Genomic DNA, 22,410 nt, shown 5'->3' with positions numbered 1-22,410 from the left:
CTCGTAATTATGAAATGAGGCATACGTTTACAATGTTGCGCTGTTAGCGTTTCATTTATTTTGGGTTGTCTTGTTTTTTGCCGCGTATATTTCTCGCGTACCATTTACCTATACACGCCGTGCTATAGCTTAGTGGCTTTGGTAGGTTGTACTGCTAAGCTCGAGGACGCGGGTTCGATTTCCGGCCACGGCGGCTTACATTTCGATGGAGGCGAAATGCATAAAACACCCGTGTACATAGATTTAGGTGAACGTTAAAGAACCCCAGGTGGTCGAAATTAACGGAGCACTAGCTCCACTGCGGCGTCTCTCATAGCCACATTGTGATTTTTGGGAAATTATCATTACTATTATTACCCTTTACCTGTGCTTTCATCTCTTCGTGATATATGGGTAAGCTCGACACGTTGAGATCAAGATTCGCATTCGACACATTTTTATCGCCACACCCACAGCATCAGAGGAATTTCTGGCCGTCGTCATATGACCACACGTCATATTGTTATCGTTAATCTTGACGTGAGTGCAAGTATGTCAAGTGTCAAGTATGCCATGACCCATTAGGCTCCTTAGTCACACATTCGTGCCCTTCCACGCTGTACTTTGGTATATATACCAAGTGAACGAGACGCGAGAGTTACGCGGTTTGTATTTATTTATGGTAACGTGGCATCGGCCAACAGACACATTCCGCTTCCGAAGAGCCAGTTAAGGATTTCGCCTTAATACAGAGACAGCAGAGCACGGGAGGCAGTCTTGTAAAACAAATCGAATGCATGAAATAAAAGATAGGGTGTAAAAGCGTTATAGCATGAGCTAGCCATATCTACTACGTTCTCGTTGTTATCGTCGCGATCTCCAGCTTTTCTTCTGCAGCACGTTCACGTTGCTCATTCCCCGCTTAACTAAATGAAGTAAGCACGCGGAATGCGTTACTCAAACAGCCGCGTAAGCGCGGACCAAGCGAGCTAGAAGGATATAGACAAAATACCCGTATTCACAGCCGGCAAGCGCGTTCTCTGTGCGGTGAGTCCCTGCGGTATTGCCTTGCGGTGACGTGGTATTTATTATATCCCAAATTATCGCGATGTTGGCTAATAGCAACCAAAATATCAGGCTCGTAGCAGACGCCCGCCGCCTTGGCGCGGCTTCCGCAGGGGAGAAAGCCCACGGGTCCGGTACAGCAGCGCCGCGGCGCGAGAGTTCACACAAAAAGGTCCTCGCTCCTCCCATGCATTCGCGCGGCGCTTTGGACACTCTCCCATATTCTAGGTCACTCTACCTCCATGTGCGGTAGGGGTCTCCGACGCGACAAGCGTCCGGCTGCTCATTCAGGAGAAAGCGATGGTAGCGCCACCAACTTTTCAATAAAAAAGGCCTCAGCGGGGAGCCTGCATTGGACCCACTCCCCCAATCTAGTACACTCTATATTGCTCTGTAGAATTTCAGCAACAACGTTCCTGAGCGCACATGTGGTCGAGCCGGTCAGTTTCTTCTTTTGTTTCACTCTATTTTAGTTTTTAGTTAGTATCAAAATTTGACACCAGGTGACAAACAACGTAAAGCGTGTTCGCTTATAGATAGAGGTGGTGTCAAAAATTCAGTGTCTTGACGTGTTTCCGGCTTTTGAGTTACTTTAGCATAGCCTTTAAGATCCGCATTTAAAATTTAGTGGCCGTCAAATTATGAGGCGTGGATTTGAAGTGTCCAAAAGTTTTGTATTATTTTAAGCGGCTGTTCTACGGCATTTAGTTTCAGTGTTATAGTAGTTGCATTAAAAATAACTAGATCTATGAGGCCATGCGTTTGTGTCTTGTAATTGCCGGAAGTAATTATAAACGCTAAAATACGTCATGACAAGTTGATTTAACATCGGCTACGCAGAAAAGAAGCTGTCTTTTTAGATATCTTTGTACGCAGCTTCGCTTGTGGATTTGCAAGCTGGTAGGTACACATTCGAACGCGCCCAGTCCATAGCAAGCTTGTGAGGCATTTTAACTTTGTGCAGCGTTGTGACGGCAAGAACTTCAAATGACTTCCACAGACTTTTACCTACGTTATTACGTCGGTCACAAGGGCAAATTCGGCCACGAGTTCCTCGAGTTCGAGTTTCGGCCAGATGGTACGTACCCGCTCATAATACACGTCGAAAGCGTCGTTTCCGTGGCTTGGAGTCGACGCTCTATCTGCACATGTGCGCAGAGATCACATTTTTATGTCACTGTCCTAATACTGTAGCGCTAATTGCTTTGCCTAGTGACCTTTTGGATTCGCGCACATTTCATCTTTCTGTGGTGCAAGTTCCGTAGTCATTTCACCAACCACAAAATCATCAGTCGTTACTTGGCGCCTCCACAGCGTTCGATCAGCGCATTATTAATTATTGTTCGATGCTTTTCAGCGTCACACATCTGTCCGTGCGGAGCTTCCAACACCGTATTTTTTAGCAGACGTTGTATTCTTTGGAAGCTTCCATGGAAAAACGGAATTCTGCTTTTGACGTACTCTTTCAATCCGCTCTACTAAGTCTGGGGCTGTGTCATGAAACAAACAGATCATTCATCCTTGCCGATCATTACGTTATGTACAATTTTATAGTAATCGGCTTCGCTACTTTGCATCTAGTGCTACTCTGTGTTCTTACCAAAATGCTTGTTGATATTCTAGGCAAATTGCGGTACGCAAACAACTCGAACTACAAGAACGACACCATGATCCGGAAAGAGGCAAGTTTGTCCGCAACACTCTTGTTTATTTAGCGCGTGTGCGTACCATGCCGCTGTACATTTTTACGTCTACATGTGACAGCAAAGTGCCAGCACAAAGTTAAACACAGTGAGATTTCGTAATCGTTTGTAATGCATAGGCCGTACTGTTTTTTAAGATAGAAAAGTGGTACTGCTGGCATGCCTGAGTATGTCGTGATATGTGGGCTGCTGATAGACGTACTTCTCTGAGAGCCTGGATATCCTTACAGCATGTCTCGATGCCTATCGTTAATCTGTCACGATAGTTAAATTTCTGCTATAGCAGCATGTCGATCCAACGCAAGGTGCATTATGAGAGAACCGAAATTCGTTATGCAGATTCGCTTCCAACAAAGATTTTATGTGCACAGGCTTTGTAGGAAACCAAACCTCCCAGTGCATAGTAAAACGGATTTATTAATAATAACGAACTTCTTCGTCTTCTTCCTCATCGTTCTTGTTCCAACAAACTGCCCCGCACAGAGAAGTTCACTAAAGGTTTTATTGCAGCGGGTACAAGTGTCGTAAACACCATTTTGCGTATTAACACTGGTCGCATTAGCTTCACTTTGATTAAAGACGAAGTTTAAAAAGCCTAGATTATGCACAATACTACCAGGTCTGAATGTGTGTTGTGCATATTGTGCTAAGTTTTGGTGACATGCTGAGTGAAGTGATTAGTCTTATGCACTTTACGCCCCACAGTTGTTTTTTGTTTTTACAGCAATAGCTGTTATGAGCTCACTCCTCAAGTTGATTTGATGTTTTAGTGACGGGTGCCAATATCCATTGCAGGAATGCTTTTCCGGAGTTGTATGAAGCAGAAAAAAATTTTAATACCCCATGGTGATTCGAACGCATAGATCCAGAGTTGGAATTATTACCTCTAAGCCACTAAACTCTTAAGTCTGCATCATCAGGTATGTGCCTGAAGAGCACGGTTGCATTGCCAGCTACTAGGATTGACTGACCTCACCCACTGCAGCTTATTTGTTAGCTATCACCAAGGTAAAATAATTTAAATGAAGCCAGTAGTAAAATGTGACTGGCAGGATAGAAAAGAGGACAAAATCGCCGTGCCTCATCACTTCACTATCGGGGAGTACTGCTTCCACAATAAATTAACTTTTCATCTCCTAGCCTATAGATTGCTCCATGCGCATGTGCAAATTTCTTACTTCTCCATCCGATTCCTCACAAAGCAGGGCAGCAATAGCTGAGCATAATATTGTACCTCTGCTGATAGCAGAAGAAGCATAATGTGTTTGGAAAGCTGTTATAAGCTGATGTGCTATTATTGGCTGATGCCATGCTCTGCAGCTGAAATATAAACTTCTACTTTGAAACGATTTAAAAGAAGCCAGTGGTGGGGGAGAAACGAAAGGCAAGATAGCAGAAAGCAGCCGTTGCCTCTCCACAGAGAAGTGGCGCTTCCACAAATGAAGACATCATGAAGCAGAGTTGACATTGAAGAAAGTTCTCTTTTTCTCAAAAGCAGGTTGCTCGCAAGCATTTGTGAACCTTTACTCCGACCGATAACAGATGAAATAGTGCAAGACTTATGATGTATAATACTAAACAGCAAATTTTTTGGTCTACACTGCAATGTAATTTGAGCATTTGATGAAATGTGCTTCGAATTAGTACCTTCTGTGCAATTTCTGCTTGAACATTTGCTTTTGAGTCACCTCTTTATCGTCAAGCAGACACATGCATGGCATGTTTTTCCGTTTAGTTTGTTCAGTTCATTACCTTAATCCTCCCTTTTTCTCTCTCAGAATTGGGATGTTGTAAGCCCCAGCAAGACAAAAAAGATGTCATCAGAGGACACTAGTGTTGCATTTCACTTACCTGTTGTCTTGCGTCTTCTTGTGCTAGTTATGACTGAACGCTGGAAAAGCATTGACTTACACAGGACAATGACCTTTCATTCTGGGCACTGCTCATCCTTGTTCTGTCATTTGTTGCTAGATATGACGTCTCAGTTCCGGAACAATCACTGACAAACTCAATTTTCTTTCCTGTCAACTTTCTTTCCAGAAAGTCCAACAACTTTATGCTATAACTGTGCTTCTGTTTTTAACCCTGCATGAGCTTGTGTGTAACAAAAACCATGGAGGGCTCTGCGTACACTGGCTGTCATTTTGTGAGAAAAAAGACAAAGCAACTGTAGCTGATGACAGCCTACGAATAAAGGGGCAAGCACTCTGCTGTCCAGCTAAGAGAATTTGTATGAACGTTCCAGCCAATTACATTCACTCATTTCCATGACGTTATAGTGGAGGTGGACAGTTTAAAATTAGCGTCTCTAAAGAAACGAGTTTTGGAATGGGGAAATACAAAGGGCACATGCACAGTAACTTTGTAGGCGGCGCTTGCACTGAATCATTAGCTTGTCACCGACCATAGTAGCTTACCTCATGGTCTTGCTAATGTGCAATTCAGTAGTCAGTGCTGTGTGAGAACCTGAATGCTGTGTAAAAAGCCTGAACCATTGTAGTTGCTAGAGACCTTCATTCACATTAGTGCAATAAATTATGCAAACCGTAAGCATCACTGTGAACCACTTCCGAACCTCCGAGTTGGCTTGAAAGATTTGAGTGAGTCTTCGAAACTGATATCTAGTTAGGGTGATGGTAATTTTTTGGTGCACTTTACATGCAGGCCTACGTTCACAAGTGTGTCATGGAGGAGCTGAAACGCATCATTGACGACTCTGAAATCATGCGTGAAGATGATGGGCTCTGGCCTCACCCAGATCGTATTGGACGGCAGGTAAGTGTTCTGCGAAAATTTTTGTTTGGGCTAGTTGGTTCATAGCTATTATGTTACTAATTGATGCTAACCAAATGGACAATGTAAAGGCACATTTAAAAAAAGTAGTGGGCACTGACTTTCGGTGCCTGTGTTTGTTTTTTATGGCCGGTAGCTGTTAACTCTCTATGGTATCTTGACGGCCTCAGCTCATCATGAGTAATTGTCACTTTTTAGATTTTGACAAGCCCTCCTGATAACATAGATAGCGGCAGACATTCTCTCATCATCCCTTTTATTACACTAGATTTCTCACATTAATAACAGACTCTGTTCTAATAATGTGGTTGGTGTTCTAATGATGTTGTTAAGGCATATCACAAAAGATTGAGTCATTATAGTTGCTCTAAAAAAGAAAACCTGTAGTCCTTAAGGGCTTAGGAATTTGTTACTTAGCTTCTGGCTTCTCCGTCGTGGACATTTGCTTGTGCAAGGCTCACACAGCAAGCAGCGGTCTGTAGAGGGTGCGATGCTCATTCACACTCCACAGCGCACTAGAGACATTGTGGCATAGTTAGTCTATTCTCCTATACAATGCATCAAAGGCCCTGAAGTAGGGTTGCCAATGGCACCAGCATATACACGTATTAACCTAAACATACACCGCAGGTTATGGCTGCGGTGTTATGCTCCGATACAGACATATAGGTGCAGCACTGTGGAAGCTATGCTAGAAGTTCGGTCACCAAAATTTATCACTCCGCATGTTTTGTGAATGCTTCACTTCACTTTGTGTTCCGTCTATGCACATGAGGCTACCGCAGGGGGCTACAAATGAAAAAGCCCCAAAAGCAAATTGATTTAGAATAGCGCATTAGCAGCCGTATACCACAGTTTGTTTGTTTCTAAGGATTAAAACTTCTTTCATTCAATAGTGAGCCTATATAAAAAAACAGTTGCACACAAAAATACATTGAACTATTTCTAGGTGCGAATGCAGCCACTGCAAACAGTCTCTCTAGCTTCCACAGCTTTGCACCTGATGTCTTAGATAGGGTCAGTAGGTAATGGTTTCACTGAGATTGACAAGTCATGGGAGCAAACGTTTAGCAGGCCTGGGGAGTGTCTGCAGCAGCAATGATGCACTTAACAGTTGAGAGCTTGAGTAAGGAAGTATGGCAGAGTTACCTGCAGAATTACCTTCTCTCTCAGACAACTCTTTAGCGCTGTGGGCCACATGTGCTCTGTGCAGTCTACTGCATTTGATACTCCGCAATTCTTTAATGACTCTGCCACCATTGAAAACGGGAGGGTGGCCCACACCCAGACTATCTGCTTTGCCAGTTCGTTATGTGGCACAATACTTCAACATGCCGAAAACGTGCGACATGGCTCCATTGCTGCTAGCCTAGTATGTAAGATAACTCCTTTGTTTGAATGAGCATTCATAATGACACTAACTCTGACAAATAGGATGTTGCCAACACCGCCAACACTGTTTCTATTTCGTATCTGAATGCCAAGTGTAGGCAATTTTTGAACCAATAGGTGCTATGCAAAATTCTGTAAGCAGGCTTTCTCACATACAGCTAACTTGCCCTAGCGAAAAAGATGGTGACGTTCCAGCTAGTAGCACTGTTAAACGTTAGACGTGTTTTCAAAGCTTGGATAATGCGAGGGAGGAAAGGCAGCAGGAATGGTGTCAGCAGCTGACATGTTGACACCTAATTACGATTTCAACCCGAGGTTTGTCATCGTGGTTAGGTCAAACTAGGTGTGTAGAAAAGCACACATGCAGATTTTCGCATAACCTCTATTTTCTTGCAATAAGTGATACATGTTAAAATTAGGTAAGTAAAGTAGTCGTCCATTGTGAGCTGTAGCTTTTGCTTGAAACGCTGCTGAGAGCAGACCGAAAAGTCATGAGCCATTCCACTCTGTGAAGGTGGATGACCAGCGAAGCTGTTTTGTACACGACGCAGAGATGTCACAGAATTTTGAACAAAGCTATGAACACATTTATTGTAATTTCGCCAGGTTTTCGTCTTTTCGCCGTCGCCGCATTTTGAGCTGTGGCTGCACTGTGACGTCACACCACGGGCCTCGATTCTCTGGCGACTCGGCTCGTCGCGGTCGCTGCGCGGCCACCGCTCCTACAGGCGCGCGTCCACCGTTGCCTGGCAACCGTCACAGCTGGCGCGCTCGCCACGCCCTCTGTATGACGTCACACCCCGCGCTCCGCAGCTATGATAACCGGAAGTATAGAAGGGGAGAGCTCGTGTCACCGCAGCCATAGTTTAGGCCGCAGTATGGATGGTGAGAAGTTGGCCAGCCTGAAGGAGGCCAGGGATCGCCGTAGAAATGAAGTGGAGACAGCGCTGAAGAGACTCAAGAGGTGCGTGCCGAATGGTTGGCACGCTCCTCCATTACTTTACGGATCATAGAAGCGTATTCATTGGTGTGAAAAATAGTTTTACCCATTGGTTGACCACAACGTCTCTCCTTTCTTAGTCTAGTGGGAAACCACTAAGTTTAATAACAACATGTCTAACTACAAGCGAAGCCTAAGCGCAGCCGGGGGTCTGTAGCTATCGCTACTTGACTAGGTTTAACCAGAGCTAAACCACAGCCAATTTTTGTCTTGATCGGTGGTCATCGTGACGATAGGTACGCACACACATTCTCGTATCACGTCTGTTATTATTATATTAATTCCATCATATTCGTGTGTAGTCCGGACTCCCAAGGAGCAACGCGCCTACGAAGAGCGATGGCAGGCACAGGGACAAGAATGCAACCATCGCCCCGAGGAGCCGGAGGAAACTAGACACGCGTAACGTTTCCACGGGAGATGGGAAGGAAAAGAAACAAGATACGCAAGCGTTTGGAACGCTGACAAAGAGAGGGTTGTGGGAACGTGGACATGGCCGACGCGGGTTGGCCTTTTGGGCTAAAATCCAATCGTATCATCTGTTCCTACCCTTGTGCCTGGGACCTTTTTGGGTCCTAGGTGTGACAAGGGTAGTTCAGGGGCACGTTACAGGTCCCAGAATTCACAGGGGTATGTGCCATTGTGCTTGGACCCTTTCTGCACTATCACCAAGATTGGGCCACATTTTTGCTTGCGCACCCTAGACCTAGGGCAATTTCAGGTTTGAAATAAAGAAAGACTTGACCCACAGAAATGTAAAGGTGCCAGCTGGTTGGTTTGAATTAACAAGGCTTAGTGTCAGCATGTGATTTTGGATAGGAATGTTTTGAAACTAGACAGCTTGGAGGCCAGTCTAAGCAGTGTCTAAAGCTTCCGTTATCGGTGGTTGGTTGATGTTACATTTCCGCAGGAGCTGGAGATCGTGATGGGCGACGAGCACGTGTCCTTCACGACGTCCAAGATTGGCTCGCTGGTGGATGTCAACCAGAGTAAGGACCCTGAGGGCCTGCGGTGCTTCTACTATCTGGTGCAGGACCTCAAATGCCTCGTCTTCTCCCTCATTGGCCTGCACTTCAAGATCAAGCCGATCTAAATGGGGCTCTCACAACAATAAACGCGCGCTTACTCTGCCAATTGTCAATTTTGTCGTGACCTTCCCTTGTTCTCAGTCTGCTGTAGTTGAACAATATATATAGTCGAACTTCGATATAACAAACACGGATATAACTAAATGCCTGCCAACTCTCCCGATTTGTCCGGGAAACTCCCAAATTGTGATCGTTCTTCCCAATTGTGTGGACATAGCCATAAATCAACAGAGCCACTTTGGCCTGTCACAGAAGGTTAATGGTGGATTGAAACTAAACCAGATTGGAACAGCTCTGCGCTATTCCTGCCTTAAAATGCATTGACTCAATGCACTTTATCGTGCAAAGGTGTGTGTGCATGTGGTGGTGCATGGTGGAGTTTAAAATTTTTGGCTTAATCTTTTTTGCCACAGGATGTAAATAGCAAGGTAGCTTTTTACACATGCATGACACTTGTTCTGGTGAGTAAAGCTGTGTATGCAGATCTTGCAAGCAGTTTGTTTCTGCAGTTGCAATAAAAGCACAGCACCCTGTAGTTTACAAGCATGCGATTTATGGTACTTGAGAGCCTCTAACTTTTTTGCTTGACGCCCACAAATATCTGGTGAAACATAAAGTGTTGAGCAAAACGAGAATGAGGCAAAAGCAGGAGCCAATGTTTCGACAAGTGGACTTGCCTTTTTCAAGGCAACATATGCTCTCCTCGGCACAGTATATACAAGTACGGTTCTTCTAAAGGGAAGAGAGGGTAAGACGGGTGGGGCGAGGAAACGATCGAGGGTGTAAAGTTGAAGAGAAAGATGTGCTACTCAACTTCTGTGGAGGAATGTGAGGTAGCGATGCGTGTCAGCCAGTTGACATGTCGCTGTAGGTTCCACTTTTCGTGGAAGCCTGTACGACAAGGGGGGGGAGGCACAATTATCTGCTTAGCTGGAGGTCAGTGAACTATCGTCTCTCTGAGAGAGCAAAAGTAGCAGCAGAAAATGGTGCTTGTGAAAAAAAGAATAAATATAGAAATAAACAAATGAATGGAATGAATGAAAGAAAAGGGAAGTGAGGAGGTTGGAATAATATTGACAATGCAATACCAAAAAAATTAAAAAAGGAAAAAAAAAAAGCTGGGCAGCCCAATGAAAAATAATCAAGTGTGGTTGCCCATAGTTTGACATTTAGCATAATGAATAGATTCTACAGCTCCCATTGAAACATTTATGCCGATTGGTTACAGTGCTTTGAATTTATGGATGAGGTATGATTCTCTGTATTTTCTGTCTTGTGCAGAACGTAAATTTCACTGTAGTATGAAGAGTTTAAGTTCATAAAAGCTATGACCTGGTTGGCTGAAATGCTTGGCGATGGCTTTGGGAAGCTTTTAGCTGTGTCCACGCGATGTCTCTTTAACCTGACCGTCCTGACGTTCATTGATTATCCTTACAGAAGGAACATTCCAGCATATAAATCGGAACTAGTGCAAGTAAAGCTGGTTCTCACTTCGTGTGTATAGCTATTTGCGATGCTATTAATTTTAGGGCCACTTTGAAGGTGCCTGCAGGTCTTGCACCTGAGGCGAGAACATGCTTTTTATTACGGGGGAATGATGTTGCCCAACTTTTGCGTGCACTAACATGTCTTTAGTTTCTGTTGCAGCAATAGGTCACCCTTGGTATCACCAGGAATGCTTTTCTCAGACGCTCGTTACTTGACAATTTTGGGTGGTATTTTCATAGGATGTTGTTTATGTTTGGGAGGGCATTAGAATATTTTGTTATAAAGGCTGATGGTCTCTCAGATTCTGGTGTAGGCCGTTTCTTAGCTAATTCGTACTGCCTCTCCAATCTTGATGCAACGTCATAAGCCCTGTCGAGAGGCATTTGTGGATAGTTTTTCTGCTAGCGTTGCTTTAAATTCATATAGTAGATGGTGGATGTAATAGTCTTCGCTATAGATTCTTCTTATTCATTTTGCATGTCCAACAAAAATTCCTTGCTTGCAGTGTCGCGGGTGATGACTGGTGTCGTCTAAATATTGCTGGCTATCCGTAGGCTTCCCCGGTACAGTGTCGTTCTCAGTTTTCCGTTTTCTATGTAGTAACCGTTGTGTCGAGGAAGTTGGTTTGACTAGGAGAGTGGTGAGCAGTAAATTTAATACTCGGGTGGAAGTGGTTGAAATGGCTAATTAGATCGGTTAGCAAGCTTGTGCCGTGATCCCATATTATAAATATGTCAATGTAACGCGGATAGGTGTGGGGTTTTAAATGTATAAATGAAGTATTATTTTATCAGGTTTGCTTCAAGCTGTCCCATGAAAATGTTGGCGTACGTGGGAGCAAATGGTGTTCCCATGCTTGTGCCGAAAGTTTGCAGGCAGTGAGTAGAATTGAATTCGAAATAGTTGAGCGTGAGAACTAACTTAAGGAGTGACAGGTAAACGTTAGGAGTGTGTGCTTGAGGATTGACTGCGAGGGACTTCGATACGGTTTCAATTCCTTCACTCGTGGGTTGCCACTTGCACAAAAAAGAAAGGCCAGAACATTGCACTCCAGTTTGCCCTGTTTACGTACGTGCAACACAGGAACAATAGTATCATCAAAGGTGCAACATTCCATGCATTTCAAATGTTATGAAATGCTTCAGTGTAACTACCACAAAAAGATGTAACTTGGACCACCACTACAAGCCAAACATCTTTAATGCAATCCACCGGACAATGTGTATAAACAACACCAGCTAAGCAACACTAAGAAGAAACCATTTCGGCAAAGCGCACACGTGCAATACTGCAACACTAACATGTTGATAAAGGTGCAGCACATGTAAACAGACTTGAAGAAAAATGATAAAGCTGGTAGCTGTTACGAAGTGGCGCTTCAAAGGACCATTTGTCGCTGTCTCAGTCTGCCTCGTAAAGTGGGGGCAGTACGCAACGCGAGCTCAACAAATGAGCCACCATGATCGCGCATTGGCCGTGTACACAGGCCACACAATCGACGCTACAGCGTCAACGCGTGTGGTTAAAGCGTCCCGCCAGTGCCACCTAGGTGCTGCATCACCACAGCACCTGCTGTGCTACCATCCGGCACGCCACACAGGCTAAGGGGAACGCAGCTGCTGTCGCGACAGACTTCGACGACTTCCGCAAAGAGCATCACATTTCATTCCAGGTGGCCGCACAGACTCGTTAGTAGACGTGAACGATGCCGTAGAAGAAAGTCCAGAAGAGAACATAGGTGAAGAGGCCACCGAACAGCCCTGTCGTGAGGAATGTGGTACGGCTGCGCAGGAAACGGTGCCAGGTGTTCATCGTGCGGAGCACCAGCATGAGCCACAGCGCCAGCGCAGGTGGCGAAGTAGAAGAGGAAACCCCAGAGGCCCGTCAGACCCAGTATGCCCGCCGTGCAACCGGACAATGCGGCGAGCGATGTGCGGCAGTACTCGAGCACGGCGCCGTTGTGCCGCATGGCAGCTTCGCTGTACGCGATCGTCTCGCCTGATTTTTCCTTCTTCGAGCGAACCTTGCGGCTGTATTCCGCCATCCTGTTTGCTGATGAATCGGCTCACCGCGATTCCACTTGAGGCCCACCTCACACACACACAGCGCTGCTGGAGTGGTTTCAGTCTTCAATGAATCGTCCCAAGCGCAAGTTGTAATCGATAGTGCGGTTCAGTTTCAGAAGGCTGGAGAACAAACAAAAAAAAATCGAGAAATCTTGCCTTTGCGACTGGTTTACCCCGCGTGAGCTGCTAAGCTGACGACCGCTGCACGCACAGAACGGAAGTAATCATGAATCACGGAAGTAGTAGAAGTCATAGAGTTCCTCCATTGGTTCTTCCGTGAAGTTTTCTTCTTGTTACGGATCTATGGCCTTCGAGATACTCAACCCAAGCTTTCACGCGCGTCAAATCGTTACAGTCAGTCCTAGAACATCGCATCTCAGAGCGACGAATTTCTCAGAATAAAAATTAATCTCAAGGGTCATGTAGCCATACCTTTGCCCATTGCAGGTGCCAGCGTGTTCCGGCGCATTTAGCCCGTAAAAGCATTGCCTTAAACATTTGTTTTTGGTCATAATAACTGGGATTGGATTTGGACAAAGCATGGCGGACAAAGCATGGCCTTTGAGATAAAAAAGGTGTCTAAACTCTTGGAGGCCATATCACTTTTGGCAGCAGATGGTGTTCAAGTTCACGCCTAGTAGAGTTATAGTTATAGAGTGCCGCCCTCTAGATTTAAATTGCGAATCTTAAAGGTTATAATTTTGTTTTCTAAATGCGGCTAAAGTGATTCTTAGAGCCGAAAGTACGTCATTGACGTTTAATCTTGTATGGTGTCCAAAACCCGGCGTCGGTGACGTGCTTTCGGCTCCAAAAATCGCGTCTAGCGCATTCAACCAGCAAAAGCATAGCCTTTAAGATTCGCTTATAACACTTAGAGGACGCCACCTTATGCAGTTATTATGACGTCATAAATTAATATGACCTTCAAAATTAAATCGTTTTCTTGTCACTGCCTATGTAACTATCAGTTTTAATAAAATGACGTTTCAAACTGTGAGTCTTAGCTTTTTTTTATGAACGTTCGGAGAACTAATATTTGAAGGTTTTTTTAGCCTACGCAAGATGTCAGCACCATCGTAGTCGTGCGATTTACATTTACTTCCGGTTTGACTTGCAGCAGCTTCGGTTCAAGCTCTTCGCTTCAAGATCTCTTCAACGCTGTTTTTTTGTTTCCCGATTCCATGGCTTGTGTAAGATGCCCGGAAAAAGTTCCGAACTCTTGAAACGGTTGCGTCTTCTGTCTGTACACTGCCCCCGCTTTTTACTGGACCCCAGACCTCGAGCTTTATGCTGTGTATCATGAAGGGATCGTTGTCTCTGCATGGCAGTCGGTGGGACGTGACACGAAGGCTGAGTGTGTTTCGGTGACAGAGCGAGTCCGTTCTTCCAAGAGAGACACGTCGTCATCCTTGCCGCCGTCATGTATTTTCCGATCCGGTGGCCTCAAGTGCTCAACATCGACAGGGAGGCCAGTTCGACGTTGACATGGATCGCGTCAGACTACAACAGGACGCTTTTTGCTGTTCTCACCGAGAACAGCATTGGCATTTGGCTCGAGAAGGTGAGCAAAAAAGGGGCAAGTCCCTGCCGGGCGTTCCAGGTCTACTGGTAGTCTCGGTGAACTAATGATAGCATCATGTCACAGCGGACTTCAATTTCCCTTTGGAATGCTTCGTGACAATGATTAAAAGAAGTTGTATGTCACACGAGAATGTCAAAAAGCGGTAACCATTCTGTATGCCACATGACAATGTCATTAGTGTTTCTATGTTTTAATCGCATGCTTGATGATGTCACGGTACTTCGATTGACACACTTCTCGTCAATAAATGAGAGACCTCTTTAGCACCGCTTTCGTTTTCCAAACCTTTCGACCTTGCTGGAAGCATTTTGTGCGCATTTTCTATAGCTTGTTCGGGCTATAGTGCGCTAAGATAACAGAAACTCGACAACGTCTCTACACGTCTTTCGTTACTTCATATGATGCACCCAAGTAAACTAAACCTACCATAGTAATGACCTGACCTAGTTCACATGACATAAACAAAAATTGAAAATAAATATAGTGTGCCAAAAGCTGTGCATTATGCAAATATCTCTACAGCACTCTATGGTAAAGTTTGTATAGTGCTTTCTGTGGCACCTGTACAAGAGCACATTAAAGGTGAACTATGCATTCCTTATGTTAGCCTTAGCTTGCTACTTTAGTTTCTAAATGAGTGTGAAATTATGTTACTCCGTCACCTAAGACATCATCATTTTACCTTTCGCATGGTGATATATTGCAATAAGAGCTCCGGAGGTATCACCCACTTCAATTTTAGGGTAGAGTGCATAATACTGAAGGAGCATAAAAGGAGTGTTAGAACTACAGGGGACTCCGGATAAATGAAACTCGCCTAAATGAAAATGCCGGATAAACGGAAAAATGTATCAAATTTGGTTGGCTGCCCATAGACACAATCTTAACAAACTTCGGTTAATTGGAGCCTGCCTTTTTGTAAACTCCAGTTAAACGAAACTGACACCAGCCTTATTGGCATGTGGAACAGAAAATGTCGACAAACATGTCAAATGGTGATGCTATAAACAGTGAAGAAAATCTAATCCATGAGGAAGTTGCAGAAATGGTAATGCCAATTAATGATGTCGAAGTTTCAACTGTGTTTCTATCATGAGGACTTTGCTAGGAAAGCAATGCTCCTCCCGGGGGAGGAAGAGAGTACTCTGGAATAGGTAGGATCTTGCAATCAGGCTGACACTACTGCTTCATCCACACCGCCAGTTATAAGAGGCCTCGGACGATGCCCTTGTTACCTGCTCTTAGGAGTCAGTTGAAGATATCAGTGAAGTTCATGTGAAAGACATAGATATTACTATTCTAGTGTGTGGTACTGTTTCGGACCTGATGGTAAGAGATGCAGTTGGAAGTCTGCAGCGCTATTTCAAACGCAAGAACTGTGGATAATTGTTGGAAATCCTTTCACTCGTGAATACAACCTTGCACAAAAAAAGCTACGATATTATAAATAAAGCACACTAACATCTTTTCTTCCTTTCTTTTTTTTTTTTTTTTCACCACAGAAATATCGCAACATTCGGACGCTTTTTGAGTAAAACGACCATTGGTGATTTTTTGGTCTTTCACCTAAATGAAACTTCAAATAAATGGAAGACATTTTTTCCTTCCCTTCGTGTTCCATTTAAGTGATTTTTACTGCATTTTCTTTGGCAGAGACTGAAATATTGTGATGAAACTTAGACATGTGACCGACAAAACACACGCACACACATGGGACATGCTTTGTCATTTAGGTCAATAGTCATTTGTTGCACTGCTTATGATGACTCACTGAGCGCCGATGGCCCGACTTCAACTTTTCGATTTTTTCTGTGTGTTTTGACACAAGCTTTTCTGTTCCTGTCTTTTCGGCAGCTCTGTGTCCAGATTGCATCTCATGTTCGGACAAGTGAGTCACTCAGCAAGCATGGCAGCAACTCACGGCTGGTTTGGAAGCGAGACTCCTCCATGCTGGCCGTCCTTGTGAGTGTAATTGGGTGCACCATGTCTTGCTCCTTGCTTTGACTTTTACAAATGGCTAACACATTCCCAATAATTTAGAAGAGTTTCTATATCAAAGCACAGTATGCTGTCAGTTACACCACAGTGGAAGACTTCAAATTAATTATGACCCCCAAAGGTTCTGAAGTGCATTTAAGTGTAAAGGCCAACTGTAACGTTTGTTTGTGTTAATTGGTTATAAAGGAGTAGCACATGCTATTAAAGCAATCACGAGAAAGAGTCTCAGCTGTTGATTATCCAGTTATCTTGTAACCAGCCTTAAATAGCATCTAAGCAGACTACGCATACACCTTGTGGCTAGATATGATGCAAATATCGGTACATTGACTCCGAGATTCTCAGCACGCCGTGGACGTCGCCCAATCTCGGAGGTCATGTCGAGTAGCTGCGCTGGTTCTCAACGTTCTGGGTTCTGCATCATTTCCTGGGGGTGCTAATGGTGGCATTACCTTTATTTTGAGTGCTTGAGTGTTCTTGCATTTTGCCTCCATTGCAATCTGCTGTGGCTGGTAATAGAACCAATGACCTCTTCCTTGACAGGCTTTATAGCCATTGAGCCATCACAACAGATACTCCTTTTAGCATGCTTTATAAATAGCTGATCCATCTATGAAAGGGAAAAAGAATTGTTGAGAAAGGAAGAATTTTTCGTCAACTACGAATCGGAGAAACCCATATTGGCTTCCTTTGCAGCTTCATGCTGCTTGTATGTGGATGACAATTGTTCACTTGCATAAATTTTCTTCCTCCGTCTGGATTTCTGTAAATCTAATTTCATCATTTTCCTAGTTTACAATAAAAGGACAAATGAAGAAAGCAACTTCCCATTGCAGGTTATTCTAGTGGCACCTGTTTGTGAGACATTATGGGGGGCAATAGGACTTTTTTTGAATGCGTCAAAAGTACTTATTGATTTGCTAAGTAAGCATGCCATGAACAGCTTAACTCGGCATTATACATCTAAATGCAGCAAGCAACCTACAGCATTGCTAGTAAAAGAAAAAGCATGCTCACTAATGCAGAAATAAAATATATATAAACGTATTGGTGCCCATATTGGTGCCTTGTTCAGAGTACCTGTACGGGCACTAAAACGTTGGTATATATTGTTTCTGCATTGGTGAGTGTACCTTTTGTTCCACTATGAAGGTCCCTTGCCACCCGCCGGGGTGGCTCAGTCGCCTAAGGCGTTGCGCTGCTGAGCACGAGGTCGCGGGATCGAATCCCAGCCGCGGCGGCCGCATTTCGATGGAGGCGAAATGCAAAAACGCCCGTGTGCTTGTGTTGTAGTGCACGTTAAAGAACCCCAGGTGGTCAAAATTAATCCGGAGCCCTTCACTACGGCGTGCCTCATAATCAGAACTGGTTTTGGCACGTAAAACCCCAGAAAGAAGAAGAAGAAAGAAGGTCCCTTGCCAGACAACTTTTCATCAAATTCTTGACTACAGTGTCCTTACGATTGCCTGTCCTTGCCTGTGGCTTTCCTAAAGTGACATTACAAAAAATAAGATAAGTGAGGTTGTTAGATTTAACTTTTGGAATAACTTTTGGAGTCCATGCTTCCAGGTGCAGAGTGTGAGCTAGCCAAAAATGAGAAAGAAATGTATGACAGGTCGCGCTGCCCCCTTGATATTTGGCACCAGGACCTCTAGATGTCGTTGTTTATCTGTGACGAAAGATTGCATTTGAAAGTAAGCAAGATGTGACATAGTAGGTTCTGCTAAATTTTCTTGCACGGGGACAGCTAAGGTGTATGAAAATTTCATGAAACTCTTAACATTGCACTTACATCAGCGGTGCTACAGTCTGTGAACAGTGTTTAAAATGGGAAATTTTGTCTTCACAGTGATTACTGTTAATTAACTCTTTTCTACCAAATAAATGCCAGTAGTGTTCTGAAAGAATATGCAATGAGTGTCAACACTTGCTCGAACCTACATTGATTGCAATGAGTTAAGTATGTACAGTTCTGAAATATTGATATCGGAGTGCTTAATTTTTCACTCCTCCTCATACTGCAATTTCATGTGTGTGCCAGTTCATTCTGTCACCAAAACTGCAAAACTTCGCTTACAGACATTCAAGGGCCATCTACTCATGTACCAAGTCGTCACTGAGGAATCTCAACCACCATTGTTTGAACAAATTGACAGCAAGTGAGTTATCAGTGACGTCTCAATGTTATGCCAATCTGCAGTCAATCTGTATTGTCAGCTAATTGCAGTCTTTTGAACTTTTGCATGAAAAGGATGGCTAAGGTAATGTTGGATCGTTTAATTTTGCTGGAAGCAGAAATGTGTTATTATCATTAAGACCCTGGCCACCTGTCAGCCCTCATGCAGCCTAGCTAGGCAGTTCTGTACTTTAAACTGCCAGGGAAATGTGCATTAGCTAGCATCTGTCAGGTGGCTGTCAGGTAACTTTGGATGGTAATGGTCAGCAGTAGCATTAAGCTAAACCTTCCAATTTTAAAAGACATGTGATGTGACATGGCTTCAAAAATGCACGATGAGTTTGAGAGATGTGGCTGCTTTTACTGTTGGAACTTGTTGGAGACTTGTTGGACGTAGCTTTTGGTACGACAGGTCAGGTTTGTCCGTTTCAGAGAAGGTGCATGGCACCGCTAACGAAAAGGTGTAGAGAAGGTGCATGGCATCGCTAACGAAAAGGTGTCGGCAGTGCAGGTTGTGGTTGCTGCAAGGCTCAAGGGCGCAATAGCCTGTGGCGGCACCTTTTTTTGCAATCCATACAATTGAGGGCAGGGTGTAGGGCGCTCTACCATACCTTTGAGAGTCAAGGGCCTAGGTGAAGTGCATCTTGAATAGGTGCTGGGAAACTCGGTTGACTTGAATAGACCTGTGGTATGTCATATCGCTTGTGAAGCTGTTGCATTTGTTTTCTGCTTTAATCATGGCTGTGGAGCTTGCCAGAACAGAATCTGCGCGAAGGTCATCATTTGCACCAAGTAGTACAACTTAAAATTCTCGGTTTCATTGCATACCATCAGAAGGAAAAAGTGAAAATAGTCGGTAATTCATAGATTAGTATTGTAGGTTGCCAGTACATCACAACAGTTAGTGAGTAGCTATTAAGCAAATAAAGTCTACTTTAAATGTTGAACTGGAGGTTACTGCTGCAAGTAAGTCATAGGTGTTGTTGTAAATCAGTTTAAGCTGCAGCCATCATATGTGCACATTGCATGGTTTCAGAAGAGATGCATCAGTGTGACTACTACTTCAGGCCCCCTCCTTACCTTTTTTCCTTGCGCTACAAAACTACATTTATTTTGTTTTACTTTGCTGTTGCTGCTTTCGGCCCATTTATATGTTTCAATTAAGATAACCTCATCAGTTGGGATTGTTTCAGTGGGCCTGTTTTACTGGTGTGGGAAACTTAATTGTGCCTCTGTTGATCGCATGTGGGACAACTGTTTTGCATCCCTCTGCTGACACAGTTTACTAACATCGCATGCTGTTCTTACCATTACAGTCAAGCCAACCTCAAGAGGGAGAGTGCTGAGCTCTTTGTCAAAGACCGTGTGCTGCCCATTAAATTGGTACCCACTTCTCATCTGTCAACCTCAGCTGATGTCGCTGGGTAAGTCAGCAGTAGGTTGTATTTCAGACGATGTGTAAAGTAACATGCAAACATAAAGTCAGCTTAACTAATGTATTAGAGACCCTTAATACAAGCCAAGTATACAATAGGACGTGTACTTATTCGTCTAAATGCATGTTAGAACTGCACCACAAAAAAACAGATGCAATACAGACAAGAACGAAAACCACTTTGCAACAGTGCTGCATTTGCAGCTAATCTTTATTAAAAGCATGTGAAAGACAATACAGTGGAATCTCATTGATACAATCTTCATGAGAACTGGAAAATAAAATGTATCATCCGAAAATTGTATTATCCCAAAATAATTGTATATAAGGAAAAAAATGATATACAGGTAAACCTGGATATAACAAAATTGACAAATTCCCGAAAAACTTCGTTATAAAGAGGATTTCGTTATATGCAGGTTCGGCACGAAAATGTAAAAAATGAACGCTTACCGTATTTACTCGATCCTAACTACTCGATTCTAACGCACCCTCAATTGTAACATGCACCCGTTTTCCGTTTTCGTCAAAGCACTCATCCTTGGAATGTCACACCAGGTACTGGATGCGTGGACGCGTGTCGTTTCGCACAAGCGCGAAGCGTCGGAAACGAAGAGCGAGCGATGCGATGGCGTCGTAGTGTCGTATAGCGTCACCTAGTGTCAGGTTAGTGAAGTGCAGAGACTTGAGCAGTAACCAAAGAGCGGCGCTGCCAGTGCGTTGAAAAAAAAAAAAATGTTTTTTTTTTTTTCTTCGGCAACATCAACTGGAAAAGGAGAGTGCTGGCTTGTCAGGCTAGGCCCGCTGCAGCAAGCGGCAGGATCATGTTCGAATGAAGGGAGGGGGAAAGGTCACGCCTGCAGCGGCAAGATCGCCGGGTCGAGGGATGCAGGCCCGCCCGTGCATGCACGCCCACGTGCGCTCGCTATCGCCTCGCAGTTCCCGTGAATTCGAGCGCGCCAAGCACGCCGCCGGCGCTTCGCATTCTGTCGCGGTGGAGAAGGTGCTTCCGGTTGCTGCTCGCGCAAGAATGGCAAAATTTGGGCCGAAATCTCTAAGTTGTCAGCGGGGAAAACTCGTTATTTCGAGGGGGTCTCCTGCTGCCACTTCGTTACGTAGAGGTCTCAAATACATGTGCTTCTATGGAGTAACGGCGGGGAATAGAAAAACTTTGTTATGTCCGGGAATTCATTATATGGAGGTTCGTTATAAGCAGGTTTAACTGTATAAGAAAAATGTATTATGCCGAAAAACGTATTACGCAAAATCGTATCGACGAGTTTCCACTGTATACACAACTAGTTCACACTTTGTATAAAGTTTGACAGCATACTAAAAACAAACAAGTACTGCGACAAAACTGCCATACCAATGCCTCGTGTTCAGAAAATCTAATTCACAATCAAACATTGTGACTGAAGAAATACTGATACTCATTTTATTTCTTTTTCCTTATAATGGAAATGCTCTGTAAATTCTCTTACGTAGTATGCCTTTTGCTGCATTAGGATTGGTACCTATATGCAAAAACTGGTCGTGTATCCAAAGGGCTGAATGGCTCCAAGTTCACTAGCAATGTGGACAGAAATGAAAATGCTTATGCAGTTGCACTGCTTGACAAAATACATGCCAGTGTTGTACACACGAGCAGATTCACATTTGTCTCCGTATCATCGTCTCTCCATGCTGTTTTCAACATGTGACAACTCCAACCTGGCTCTGTGATAACAGTTATGCTACAGTCTGGCCACTTGTTCATTTAAAGTTCAGTAGACCGAGCAGTTCCACGAAAGACCGAAACAGGTTCCCATGCCTTTTAATATCTTTCATAATTGCGTGTACTATCACACACATTCAAGAGCATAAAAACTGAATTTGGTATCCTGTGGAGAAGCAAATATTTGAATGATAAAACATCAAAGTCATGTCATAAGCATCATGACTAAGCAATGCATAACAGTTGCATGCGTACCTCCCCCTTTGTTGAAAAAATGGCAGAATGTGCGCTGAGAAAAGCAATTTATTGTTTCCTTATTAAAGAAAATATCTCAAAATAAGGTTCATTTTTTTAAAATGTCCCAACCCAGGGGAAGGGGGGGAGGGGGGAGCTTTTTCATTCACGGGTAGTTCCTTGGGTTTCAAAGGAACGTGCTGATTTTCAGTGGTGTAGCAATAAAGGTTGTGAAACAGGTTGGTCAGTCTGATCAATTTGTTAAAGAATGACTTTAATTACACAAAAAAGGGAAGAAAGAAACTTATACAATTTTTTTAAATGTTTCGCCTACTTAAACACAGCACAAAGAAAGTAGAAAAAAAAAAAGACTTTGCAGAAGTTTATATCTTACAAAGTTAAAAATCATCAAACTCTTTGTCATTACTTTACTGTCGTTGCTGTCATTCAGTGGTTATTACAGTCTACTGCTGATCTCAAAACTTAATTCATGCTACACAACATAGAATGCTGGTAACTTGTGCGGCATTTCATGTGAGATCCTGCGCTTTCTGGCACTGCCACCATTGTAACAATGTGGAGAACACAACAGAGCGTATGTTTGGGGGATGCAAAATGGGTAACTATATTGAAAGTTTGTTTAAACAAGATTGTAAAAAGCTTTTAGTAAGCTTTTTGTACCACTGATGTTGTT

At 43.7% G+C, this 22,410-nt stretch overlaps 3 protein-coding genes across 3 annotated transcripts in view; 2 read left to right on the top strand and 1 right to left on the bottom strand.

Moving 5' to 3' along the window:
* Positions 1-1,924: 1,924 nt before the first annotated feature.
* On the top strand, positions 1,925-9,069 carry LOC119434142 (protein mago nashi homolog). Its single transcript, XM_037701464.2, has 4 exons — positions 1,925-2,122; positions 2,668-2,726; positions 5,412-5,522; positions 8,843-9,069. Exons 1-4 carry the CDS (start codon positions 2,032-2,034, stop codon positions 9,023-9,025), a joined length of 444 nt encoding a protein of 147 aa, XP_037557392.1. The 5' UTR covers positions 1,925-2,031; the 3' UTR covers positions 9,026-9,069.
* Positions 9,070-11,690: 2,621 nt separating this feature from the next.
* Positions 11,691-12,809, bottom strand: LOC119433961 (ER membrane protein complex subunit 6-like). The gene is given in 2 exon segments (XM_037701252.2): positions 11,691-12,354; positions 12,356-12,809. Coding segments are annotated over 2 exon segments (354 nt in total). The 5' UTR covers positions 12,553-12,809; the 3' UTR covers positions 11,691-12,197.
* Positions 12,810-13,665: 856 nt separating this feature from the next.
* The window catches only part of LOC119433959 (guanine nucleotide exchange factor subunit RIC1), a 60,449-nt gene continuing 51,704 nt past the window's right edge, over positions 13,666-22,410 (top strand). The window contains exons 1-4 of the mRNA XM_037701247.2: positions 13,666-14,135; positions 16,011-16,118; positions 18,234-18,313; positions 19,647-19,754. Of these exons, the coding sequence (XP_037557175.1) occupies positions 13,995-14,135; positions 16,011-16,118; positions 18,234-18,313; positions 19,647-19,754 (437 nt within the window). The 5' untranslated portion in view covers positions 13,666-13,994. The remainder of the gene's footprint in view (positions 14,136-16,010; positions 16,119-18,233; positions 18,314-19,646; positions 19,755-22,410) is intronic.

Source organism: Dermacentor silvarum, chromosome 11 (assembly GCF_013339745.2).
Source record: "Dermacentor silvarum isolate Dsil-2018 chromosome 11, BIME_Dsil_1.4, whole genome shotgun sequence".
Lineage (NCBI taxonomy): Eukaryota > Metazoa > Arthropoda > Arachnida > Ixodida > Ixodidae > Dermacentor > Dermacentor silvarum.
Note: the sequence above shows the minus strand (reverse complement) of the source record. Positions and strands in the feature narration are given on the sequence as shown.

Bases quoted from the DNA above. Each gene is read 5' to 3' on its own strand.
- LOC119434142 (XM_037701464.2), top strand. From the start codon at position 2,032: ATGACTTCCACAGACTTTTACCTACGTTATTACGTCGGTCACAAGGGC. The intron at 2,727-5,411 runs GCAAGTTTGTCC...CTTTACATGCAG, and splicing joins ACACCATGATCCGGAAAGAG to GCCTACGTTCACAAGTGTGT. The intron at 5,523-8,842 runs GTAAGTGTTCTG...ACATTTCCGCAG, and splicing joins CAGATCGTATTGGACGGCAG to GAGCTGGAGATCGTGATGGG.